Raw genomic sequence first — 11,857 nt, 5'->3', positions numbered from 1 at the left:
ATGATCTGGAAAGCTAACAGAATGGCCTATAAATATGTCTCTAATAGCCATCTCCAGAGGAGGCTTCTAAGAGGGTCGAATTGCTGTCCAAAGTTAGAGTCAGATTTGTGTCCGAATTTTTACTGAAATTGTGTTGTGTTCTTCTTTATAGATTTCGGTTCTTTAGCTTGTAAAACTCATTATTTCAGTTTGATTCAAGTCATTTTATGTTTATTAAAGTATTATTATATATAATCATGGTTGGCTAATCTTCTTCTTGGATCCAAATCAAGGATGATGGTGGTTGAGGTGAGTTCTTTAAGATATGAATGAATCTTAATGTCTATCTTTTCATTTTCTTCATGAATGTTTTATTATTGCAAAGAAATTTTAGAAATCATTTAGGTAATGTTATAATCTTGAATTTTTATGCACAAACCTTAGTTTTGGTATAGAGATTGCTTGATTCAATTTCTTACTTAATATGAAAATACTTGTTCATTCTTAAGCAATAATCAATCTTCATCTTTTTAAACTTCATTGTAATATCTTCCGATCTAATATCACCATCGTTGATATTAGGTTGAGTTATCTTATATATGTTGAAGAAATCACCAATACATCACCATTAAAATTGATTTGGACCAAGACTTACTTTTTCTTGTCATTTAAAATCTATTTTACACTTTTTCATCTTTGAAAACAAATCCATCAATCATTTTCAACCAAGTTATTGTTAATTTAATTTCACTTGAGTTTTGTTTTGTTACCTAGCTTAATTTCCAGATCTAGCTCTCTGTGGATATGACCTCGATCTTACCGAGTTAATTGCTACATCGCACACTTGTGCACTTGCGAGTTAAAACAAGCCGATCATAAAAAGCGGTCAAGCAACCCTCTTTCCAGCCTTATAAATAGGAGCAATTTTCATGGTCAAACGGTTGGTGGAAGGGAGCTCGAAATCGGCACAAAATAAGCTTTTCCTGCCTGGTTTTCCTGCAACCAGCCTTCTCTTTCCTTTTTTCTCTCCGTCGTGGCCTCCAGCCGCCACCACTGATCTCGCCACCATCCTTCCCACGAAACACCACATCCCATCCATCACCCAGCAACCTCACCACAGGTCACAGTACCTCTCTTTCTCTCCCTCTCTTCTCTACAAAAATCTCCTCCAACAGCAACGGCGACAGCAGAGGTAGCAATCATCTTGCCCAAAAGCTCTCTTCCACTCTTACCAGCACCAACCGGAGTAGCAGCTCCTTCCTCAGTCACACCAGCAGCTCCAGCCGAGAGCTTTCCTTCTCCTCTGCAGGAATCCGCTCCTTCTTCTTCCAGCCGGGACCAGTGCACGCCATTGAAGCCATCAGCCTCCACCGCAGCACCGCCAACCTACCAGCAACGCACCGCCTCCTCCACGCCAGGTAAACTTTCCTTCCCCCTCATTTTATTTGTGTCAACTGCGTTTCCTTCTGCATGCAGAACATTCGTTCTGCATGCAGAAGGACGGGGGGGAAATAATTCCCCCCCCGTTGGATTCTTGTGTTGGGCCAGACTTGTTCTGGCCCAGTTGGTTTTGTTGATGGGCTAGGCTAATCCTGGCCTAGCCCTGCCTTCTGGGCCGAGTCTGGCCCAGAAAAGAAATATCAGATTTTTGTTGGGCCGAGATTTCGGCCCAACATATTTTGGGGCCGAGTCCGGCCCAGTTCGTTGGTCCGGCCCAGCCCAGCCCAATTTATATATTATATATTATGTATATTATATTGTGTTTTGTATTATTTATATATATATAAATTAATTAATTTCTTCGAAAATTATTTCAAAAAATATGTGATTTTATGTAATTTTATTATTGTATCTTGATCAATGTCGATTTGTATTTTTATACTGTAAAGATACAAATCCAGTATTAGAATACCCGGTTTTCATCAAAACATCAAAGATTTTCAAAATAAAAAATGTCTTTTGCTTTCAAAAATTTTCTAAAAATATCTTTAAAAATATTGTTGATTTTTCTGCATATTTTTTATCAAAGTGGATTAAATTTTGGTTGTATTTTTATACCATAAGGATACAAACCCAGTATTAAAATACCCGATTTGCGTCAAAACATAAAAAAAAATACATAATTAAAATATGTTTTGTTTTAAAATACGGCCTAGTCTCTCCAATATATATATATATAACATCATATTTTCACACAACAAAGGAAATTTCAAAAAACAATATATGTATTAGCATGCATTTTGGCTTTAATAACCAGTTTATTCAAGTCATGAGAACTAGGCCAATATTTCAAAAATTCTAAAAAAATCTTTTTGTCTTCTTTTAGTATATGGAATTACGAATTTATACGTAAAACGTATTCCTGATATTAAATATGTTTTTTTACATAGACGTTAGAACGGTTAGGTTTTACCCGATAAGATAAGGACCTCCTTATTGAGGAGGACTTTTCTTGAACCATAGACGGACCAACAACTAGGAAACACAACGAAACCTTCAATTTTATCAGACAAATAAACAATGCAGCTTACCTTAGGTAGGGCGTATTTGGGGTGCTAATACCTTCCCTTTACGCAACCAGTCCCCGTACCCAATCTCTGAGACCAGTTAGGGTTCCTAGTGACCAAAATATTAGGTGGCGACTCCCATTCCATTTTCTACAAAAAAAAAGATAATATTTTCTTGTCTCCCTATATTTGCCAGATAGATACCATACACTTTCCTAGATTTTAAAGTGGAATATTCGCCGCGACGCCGCGCACCCGCGACAGAGACAAGAAATATGTGTAGGTCATTTTCATTTTCTCGTATTGTTTCGGAGTTCAACATAGTTGAGTTTGTTCAAGACTTTATAGGCATGTTCTAGGCTTTCTAGTTTAATCTAGCAGGAGGACAAGTGGATTCAATTGTCTGGATTAGAAATAGACATGGGTACTAGTTTAATTGGAAACAGTGTGCCTAGCTAGCAGGACTTCCTCAAAGTACTGTATGTTTGTGAGAGAGTAGAAAGATTAAAATTAACAGTTTGGTGAAGGATTGGTGGAGAGTAGAAGGTGAGAAAAATCGACATGAGAAGGGTAATAAAGTTTCCTATATATTTGAGTATTTTTCAAAAATAATTTGTTCTGGGGATTTACTAGATAAAATAATTATTCTTTGAGATTTGGAGATTATATTAATTTCTCAAGGGGACTTTAATTATTTGTGATGAATTTGCACAACAAATAATATAAGAGCTAATAATGGAATGGGAATATTTAAGATCGAGCTAGCTGTAAAAAAATATTATAATTGTTCGTTTAATATGAAAAGAGGGTATTTTTATTAGAGAATAATATAAATCATATATTGAGACTTCACCTAATAGCTTAAACTTTTAGGTTAAATTGATTTTTTCACATAGTATAAGAGCTTTGGTAACTAAGCGGTTTTGAGTTCAAATCTCATCATCCTTATTTATTTAATAAAAAATAAATAAAGCATAAGGTAGTGTGCTTTCATGCAAGTTTCAAGTTTAAATTGTTTTCACTTGGAAGGTATGTTAGAGAATAATATAAATTATATCTTGAGATCTCACCTAATAATTTAAATTTTTTAGTTGAATTGCTTCTTAATCATTTTTCCTCATTAGTTGAATAACTAATACACAACAAATTAATTAAATATTTAAGAGAGGAAAAAAGGTCAGACAAGAAATATTATCTCTCTTGTGATCATTGAATAGTCAAATGAGGGGAGTTCATCATCAAAAACAAGAAGAAACATCCGAGAAGTTTCTCTGAAGCACAAGTAAACTTCAAAAACTCAATCCGAGGACCACCTCGAAAAAGAATTAAAAATGTCTAATAACATAGATCCAAGCTCCTAATTATTCAACTATGAAATCTTTAATAACTTTAGACAATTTGACTGTTATCTTAAGAGTCGACACCAAACCACCCTCAAATATTTTAAGATTACACAAGTATTCAACAGTTTGAAAAACTTGACATAAACTTATTTTTTTAGAAAACAATATTAAGAAATATATTTGTATCCAAAATACATTTAATAATTTTAAAATATATATTCCTTCAGTAGCAAGGAAGATTTTAAAATGTTACATGTGTTATAGAGTTTATAATTTTACTTTTCTAAAACACCACTATATATACTTGTAATCTTTCAATGTAAAATAAAAACTTTATGAATTTAAAAACTTTATCAACCAAAGATTTTTCAGAATTAATCTTTTATATATTTGTAATTGATTTTAGTTATATTAATTTTTTATGTTAAAATAGAGAACATTATCAAACAAAATATTAATTCAAAATGTGAGTGAATTCCATTTTTAATTTGATATTAACCATTTCAAAAACAAATTTGTCCATTAGAAATTAGATTAGCAAAGAAAGAAAGCATCGAATTATAATAAATAAATAACTTTCCAAGCAGCTTCTGGCAGTGAAAACTTTTGCGCTGAATTTGTCACTGAAGAGACAAATATGCAGTTTGACTCTTCTCTATGTATGTGATATGCATGGTAATAACCTTATTAGTTAATAATTATTCAGTCTTATCATTCCATCAATAAATTAATCTATTTTGACATGGAAAAAATCTTTAAATATTCTCCTGCAATTAACTGTATCAATATTGCAGATCATACAGTCAATGAACAAATTATTTAATTTTGGTGTTTGAGGAAAGCAGCTTTATAGTACCGAATCAACTGATGACCAATTCATAACGATGATACAACAAGATTTAAAAATTTAACAATTTCTTTAAACATTTTTTTTTTTTTTGCTAAACTAATGGAGAAATCCAATTAATAAAGATATTCTTGACAAATTGATAATGATGACTTAAAATTAAAGACTAATAAATTTTGAATTTGTGTGTTTTATGTAAAATTAAGCAGCTAGAGCTTGGCCTAAGTATCTTTTAATTTGTTCTCTCTAATTTAGTGCATTTTTATAGTTTTGATATTTTAAAAAGAAAAAAAATTCATTAACACATCGCTAAAACAACGTTGGATACTATCTCAAGATAAAAGATGGACATAGTTGCGATAAAAGAGACACGTTTCATGTTTTTCTTGAATCGGTTTCAATCTATATTTTTTTTCTCTATCACGAGAATCTAGCCACTCTTTCAAACTAGGGACCAATAAAAAAAATAAAGTTTATAACTAAAATTAAATTTAATAAATTGTTAAGATCTAAAAACTTATAATTTAAAAAGTTGGGAACTAAAGTACATGTATAGCCACAATTCTAGCAAAACCATCTCTTTTTGTTTTATTTTTTATTTTAGTTTTCTATTTTTGAATCTTGCCTTCCTTAATAAATGTGATATAATTGGTCATTAATTTGGGTGTATAAGGGTGTGGTAAAAAAAAGGAAGAGGGATTAAAAAAATCATCTAATTTAAAAAACGGTGCATATTATTGGGTGCATATTATTGGATTATTGGATGAATTATTTTTTATAAATGATATTAAATTTGACATGATTAATTTTCTTTATTTAAATTAAACAAAATTTAATAACTATTATTGAAACTAAAATATAATCTTTCAACTTTCGGATTTAGAGTAACTTTTGCTGGGAGTGGGGTGAGATAGAGAAAATCAAAGGAGTGATAAAATCACACGGAGAGATCATAAATAGTACTACCACAAGGCACAAAATACTAATTATTATACATGTTATTTTATTAGTTTCAGAACGTCTGATGAGGGGAAATACAATGAGAAAATCTTAAAATTGTCTAAAACTCATGCAAATCAAATGAACATAAATCTCATGGATGTACTTAATCACCATGTTTCGTGAGAAATCAATGGCTGGACATCCAAAGATGGAGCCGTGCCATTTCTAAAATCGCCAATTGTTACTGAAGTAGGAGGCCCAGCAATTTCCCATACGTTGGGAACTTCATCCCAGATGTTTTCAAGTTCTTTACTACTTTGTTGTGGATGAAGAGCTCCTTTTGACAGCCGAATCTGCTCCAACTCTATCGCGACTTCTCTCATTGTTGGCCGTTTCCTTCCAATCAAGTTCAAGCATCTTCTTGCAAGATTAGCGACTGCGATAACTTCTTCTTCACGGTCCTGCCCCATAAGTCGTTCATCAAGAATATCAAATGTCTTGTTCTCTTCCATCAAAAGAATAAAATGAGTGGCTAAACTTCCCCTTTCTTCCGACCTTTCATAAGAAATTGGTTTTTGCCCACTCAAGAGCTCTGCAAGAACAACACCAAAACTGTAGACGTCACTTTTTCCGGTAAATTGGCTAGACTGGAAGTACTCTGGGTCAAAGTATCCAAAAGTGCCTTGAACATGAGTGGTTAGATGAGTTTGATCAATGGCGATCGATCTTGAAGTTCCGAAATCTGATACTTTTGCTCTGAACTTCTCATCTAACAGTATATTTGTAGACTTAATATCACGGTGATAAACCGGAATGGTTGCTGCGGAATGAAGATAAGAAAGTGCCCTAGCAACTTCAGTAGCAATCCTTAGTCGCATTTCCCATGAAAACTGGAACTCTTCCTTCTGGTCATGAATATACTCAAAGAGATTTCCATTGGAAATGAATTCATAGACTAGTAGAGGAACCTCCGTCTCTAAACAACAACCTAGCAACTTGACCACATTTCTGTGATTGAGTTGTGAAAGGATGACGACCTCATTGATAAATTCTTCCGACTTTTCTTCATCCATCATTTTGGATTTTTTAACAGCAACGATCATTCCATCTGCTAGCATTCCTTTATAAACAGTTCCTTGGCCACCTTGACCAAGTATTCTATTATCATTAAAACGATCGGTTGCCTTTTCCAACTCCTTAGAAGTAAATATTTTTGTTTTCTGAATGCTTCCATCACTTGAGGATAATTGTTGCTGCAGCAATAAACCACCATTTTGTTTGAAGAACTTCTTCTTCAGTTCAATGTTCTTCCTTTTTTTTACAAGTTTATATAACCGCCAAATACCAACAAGCAGCAACAACAATCCAGTGGCCGCACCTAGAACTGCCATTGCTCGCAAGAGAAAAAAAAAATAAAAAAAATAGTTAGATACATACATACAAGGGCGGAGCCAGGAATACTTTTTATCCTGGACTATGAACAAATAAACATAAATTATTTTTTAATATCAATGAATAGACACTCTGGTTTCAGACCTTTTGTTTTCCATCACTTCACTAATGATACATAGATATTTTCGCATTATGAATAGAAGGATGAGCTAAGAAACCATACTTCATACCGATAAGAGTTAAGCAAGTGGCAACAGATGTGGTAAGTGCGTGAAATATCATGATTGAGTATTTATTTATTTATTTTTATTAATGTGGATATTCGGGTCAGCTCACGTGCACCTTGATTAATCTCACAGGTCCTGAAGTTAACGACCATGTAAACATTTAGTGGCTTTAAGGTTTGTGGAACTCGAACTAGTGACCTTTAAGGAGTAAACCTAGAGGTTGACCAATTAAGTTACACTCCTCATGGTTGATTGAGTATTTATTTGCTGCTATGAGATGGGGCTACAGAGAGAGCGTTTGGGAACGTCGTGCAAACCGCGTTCCCCCAAAATTATTATTATTGTTTTTTGCTAAAAATTATTTTTTTTTATATGTTTTGGATCGTTTTGATGCGTTGATCTCAAAAATGATTTTTGAAAAATAAAAAACATCATTTTGATACATTTCAGCATGAAAAACACTTTAAAAAACAACCGCAACCACACTCCTAAACTTATTTTTTAAAATTTTATTTTTTTAAAATTAAATTTTTTAGTGTTTTTCTATGAATCAAATACATATAAATTGGGATATATAAAATGGGTTCTTTTCTCCGGAATAGAAAATCCTAGAGATTTATTTAATGAGTAAGAAGAGAAATGGGATGCCAAAGGCTAAGAAGCCCAATGAAAATGTAGGAAAGTAATAAGGAATAATGCAGATGGGACTATTTATATATACAGATTTGGAAAAAAATAAATAAAAAGGCTATACTTATAAGATGGGATATTAGATTTTTTTAGGATCTATTTTTCTACCTGAACTACAGCCCACCTCAGTCTTCTATGCTTCTCCGCCCCTGCATACATACGTATTATTATTGAACAACAATCTATGTCAACAAGGTGGTTAATTAAATCTTTTTTGGGTTGAGGTAGCCTTCTGCCGTATACTTTTTTTATATATACTTTTGTTTTTAATTCTTATATTCATATATGTTATTGTATATTCACAAAAAAAAAACCATGCAAACAATTTAAAATTTTCTCATATAAGTGGAAAAGCGTAATTATAGATAATTGTACATTAAGTATCCAGTTCTTGTCTATATTTAATTAATTAAAAAAGAAAGAAAAAGAAGGTGAAATTAAAAAGAACAGAATTATATCGTATGCTATGATTTACAGGAGAACCAAGGGTACTTAGAGAAGGGTAAAGATGTAAATTAATAATTAAGAAAGTACTATATCGTCATTGCCTCATTCTATCCATTTTGGGGAGATAAAAATGGCAGTCATGGACGAGAATTAATTTTCTCGTAGCTCCCATTCCATTTTCTCAGACAAGGGAAAATATATAATTTCTACTGTCTCCCAAACACAATTTATCCTCTAAACCAATGTTTCAGGTTCCTATAAATTACGAAGGAAAAAAGAATTAAGAGACAGGAACTTACTCAAGAAAGTGATCTTAGCTTTGTCGAGCTCGCACTTGTACCACCCCGGTACATTCACACATTTCGTCATCCCCGAACACCAATTTCCATTGGGATTTTTGCACTCATCGATATCTGATTCAGGAAATCCAATGAGTGAGTATGTTCATGTGATTGGAGCCATCCAAAAGTAGAATGATATTGCATGGTGAATTTATGCTTCAACTCTATTCTATTAAGTCGAGCTTCTGACTGCTGTTTAAGCTTCAGTACTACATTATTTTTTAAAAAAAAAAAAAGATTAAATCACATTAAGCGTGTTCGAATCATACCAGTGCATCCATCAGGAAGATACGGATTGCCATCATAGCCCAGGTTGCAACTACAAGTAGTTGAATTGGAATACAATGTTAATGTACTCAAACCCCACCTACCAGAAACTAATTGTACAGGGGGGCTGCAATTCTTTGCATCAGAATTCTCCACACCGATGTCATCACTATACATAAACCAATCCAGGAATACTGGGACATGCTGCATATCTTGCACCGCCTCGGGACTTTTTATGTTGTCCAGGGACCATCCTCGGTCTACTATAAAAGCTACCTTGCATTGATTTCTTCCTTGATCATTAGGGCCCTCTGTGGTCCCTAAACTCGCGCTGAACACCTGGAGATTCGAGGGAATTCTGGTCTGGCAGCAATTGTTACCAGAACAGTACCTCTTTTCTTCACCTTCTGTACTAGAACTAGTCAAATTATTAGCACCGCAAGTTGACGTGCACCCAACAATTTCTGGCTCAATTCGGTTCAATAAAGCACGATTGTTGCAGCCCATTGCGATGAAGATATTTAACGAAGAGAAGACGAAAGGACTTCCAGTCATATTAAAGGCTAAGTTGGCACCTCTACCAGAACAGCCGGAGGAAATTATTGGACTGTTTACTCGAACCCTACTGTTCCCTAATGAAATCTTCAAGACCTCCATGTTGATTCTGCTTAAGAAAGCCCTGCTGGGAGAATCCGCAGTTGTTTTGTTGCAATCAACTGAGAACCAGTCATTCATGGAACAACCTGTTCCTATTCCAAATGGAAAAGGGATGCTGATGTTTCCACAAGTGTCTGCACAATTAGGCTTCGCTATAATTAGTGCTGATACAGTTGCTATTTCAGGAACTAGAAATAGCAGGAAAAACATTAGAGAGACACTACGAGGAATCATGCCTTCCCTTCTATTGCAGATTTAGATGCTGCTGGAGATCAATAATGGAAGGGGAGAGAGAGAGAGGGGAAAGATCTTTCTTTGCTCCCTCTTTTTGTAAGAAAAAAAATACTAATTGAGACAGAGTAGACTACCTTAAAAGAGTAAACGAACTGTCCAAATCATTTGAAGCAAATTCAACGAAAAATTCTCTCTCACTCTATCTATATATATATATAATATGGTGGCCTTCCATATTTTTAATTTGAGTATTCGTAGGATTTAGAGCTAGGATGTTTCTTTCCAACTACCAAGCTTTGATTAATAATGTATAAATTCCACTAGACTATAAATTAAGACTCTCAAATTAAAGACGAGTAGTCTAAAACTAAAGAGAAGAAACAGTAGGCTTTGAACCACTTAAATGTGTTGGGACTCAGAAAAGAGAAATTAAAGATAGGAAGGTAGCGTGTAGACGAGATGCTATGAATAAAACGGGGGAAGAAAAGTCGTTTCTCTAGAGTGCATGCCAAGATCTTATTATAATGTGGAATATCTAGAAATAGTAGATAAGTACTTAGAATGAACATATCTTTAGAAATTAATCAGCAATCAACTAGCAAGCATAGTTCAAAAAGAGTTATATAGAGATTGTAAGATTGTGTCTAGTTAATGTTATAGGATGTAATGAACATATACAAAAGGACAAACGATATCTTTATTAATGTTTTATTTTGTTTTCGAACAAGAATATTGTAGGATTTTTTTATATATAATATTAGCAAGTGTTTTGTTTTTTAAAAAATCTAGTCCGTCTCGCAGTGAAGAAGTACAGGACAATTACTTAATAATTTAACTATTTTATTATCATAGAATTTTAAATAATCTTAAGAGGAAGCTACAATTTTTTTCTTCTGTTTTACTTTTCAACAACAAAAAAAATCCATTATAACTCTTAAATTAAAGCTTATATATTTCAGGTTTTGTCCGTTGATTAAATCAATTCTTTTATAGAAATTCTATATCCTGGAGAAACTTAACCGAAATTTCCAATGTGAAATCTCAAACTTAAGTTATTGGACCGAGTGTCTCTGTTTGGACCCTACTCCTCCCATTTTTCTCTCCTCCTTTATTACAGCAGAAGTTGACATCGAACGACATTATTCTTCGACAAAATTAATTTAAAAACTATTGACTTGCAAAATCAGCATAATTTACACCCACATGATGATGGAGTCCTGCCACTGTCAAAATCACCCGTAATTGATGTCTAAACTGCATCCCAGTCATTGCTTGCGTCATTCATGAGGTTTTTTTTTTGCTTGTTGAATATTTGGCTCTTTTTGAGACAGTCCAATTATCCTCTCCAACTCTGATGTGAAATCTCCCATTCAAGGTCGCCTTTTCCCATTCAAATTCAGGCATCTTTTTGCAATGTCAGCAACAAAGGTCAAAAACTTTATTATTTTTCCTCAATATTATGGAATCCTTATATTTATATAGCTTAAAAAAACTATGAAGTCCAATATATAAAAAAAAACTAATACAAAAAAATTAAATTAAAAAACAAATCAAGAAATCTAAAAAACAAAAGAGCTAAATCTCTTCCATGATTATACAATTCAGTCCATGATATTTGCAAGAAAAGAGGTCTCTTATTCAAATCCGGTCACAATAACTTTAATTTTTTTATTTTTTATTTTATTTTATTTTATTTTATTAAATCAAACATTAATCGAGATTCAATTTAATTTCCTGACACCGTGGCATCCAACACTAAGCCCTTTTAGGTTACAACCCTAAATTATAGAGAAACTTGCATGTAGGGAAGAATATGATATTTTTCTAAAAAAATTAATTTAATATTCAATAATTTGATGGGAAAAAATAACACAATGATAATTTATATAAAGATAAAAACTGACTAAACCAAAGAATCCAAAGCAAAGTAGAAGAAGTAATTAAAATTCTAAATAAACTGGAAAAAATAATTAAAATAGCAAAA

The 11,857-nt window shown here is 33.0% G+C and overlaps 1 protein-coding gene across 1 annotated transcript; it reads right to left on the bottom strand.

The window, feature by feature from the left end:
- Nucleotides 1-5,676: 5,676 nt before the first annotated feature.
- Nucleotides 5,677-9,998, bottom strand: LOC133704476 (wall-associated receptor kinase-like 8). The gene is made up of 3 exons (XM_062129307.1): nt 8,985-9,998; nt 8,674-8,787; nt 5,677-7,002 (listed from the first exon to the last, which is right to left on the bottom strand). Exons 1-3 carry the CDS (start codon nt 9,871-9,873, stop codon nt 5,786-5,788), a joined length of 2,220 nt encoding a protein of 739 aa, XP_061985291.1. The 5' UTR covers nt 9,874-9,998; the 3' UTR covers nt 5,677-5,785.
- Nucleotides 9,999-11,857: the final 1,859 nt, after the last annotated feature.

This window comes from Populus nigra, chromosome 1 (assembly GCF_951802175.1).
Source record: "Populus nigra chromosome 1, ddPopNigr1.1, whole genome shotgun sequence".
NCBI lineage: Eukaryota > Viridiplantae > Streptophyta > Magnoliopsida > Malpighiales > Salicaceae > Populus > Populus nigra.
The sequence above is the reverse complement of the archived record's forward strand: the minus strand, read 5'-3'. Positions and strand labels throughout refer to the sequence as shown.

What these genes read in the sequence shown, in the direction of transcription:
- LOC133704476 (XM_062129307.1), bottom strand. Translation starts at nt 9,873, where the DNA reads ATGATTCCTCGTAGTGTCTCTCTAATGTTTTTCCTGCTATTTCTAGTT. An exon ending in TCTTCCTGATGGATGCACTG is followed by an intron (nt 8,788 to 8,984) that starts GTATGATTCGAA and finishes TTCCTGAATCAG; the next exon opens with ATATCGATGAGTGCAAAAAT. An exon ending in AGCTAAGATCACTTTCTTGA is followed by an intron (nt 7,003 to 8,673) that starts GTAAGTTCCTGT and finishes GAGCAATGGCAG; the next exon opens with TTCTAGGTGCGGCCACTGGA.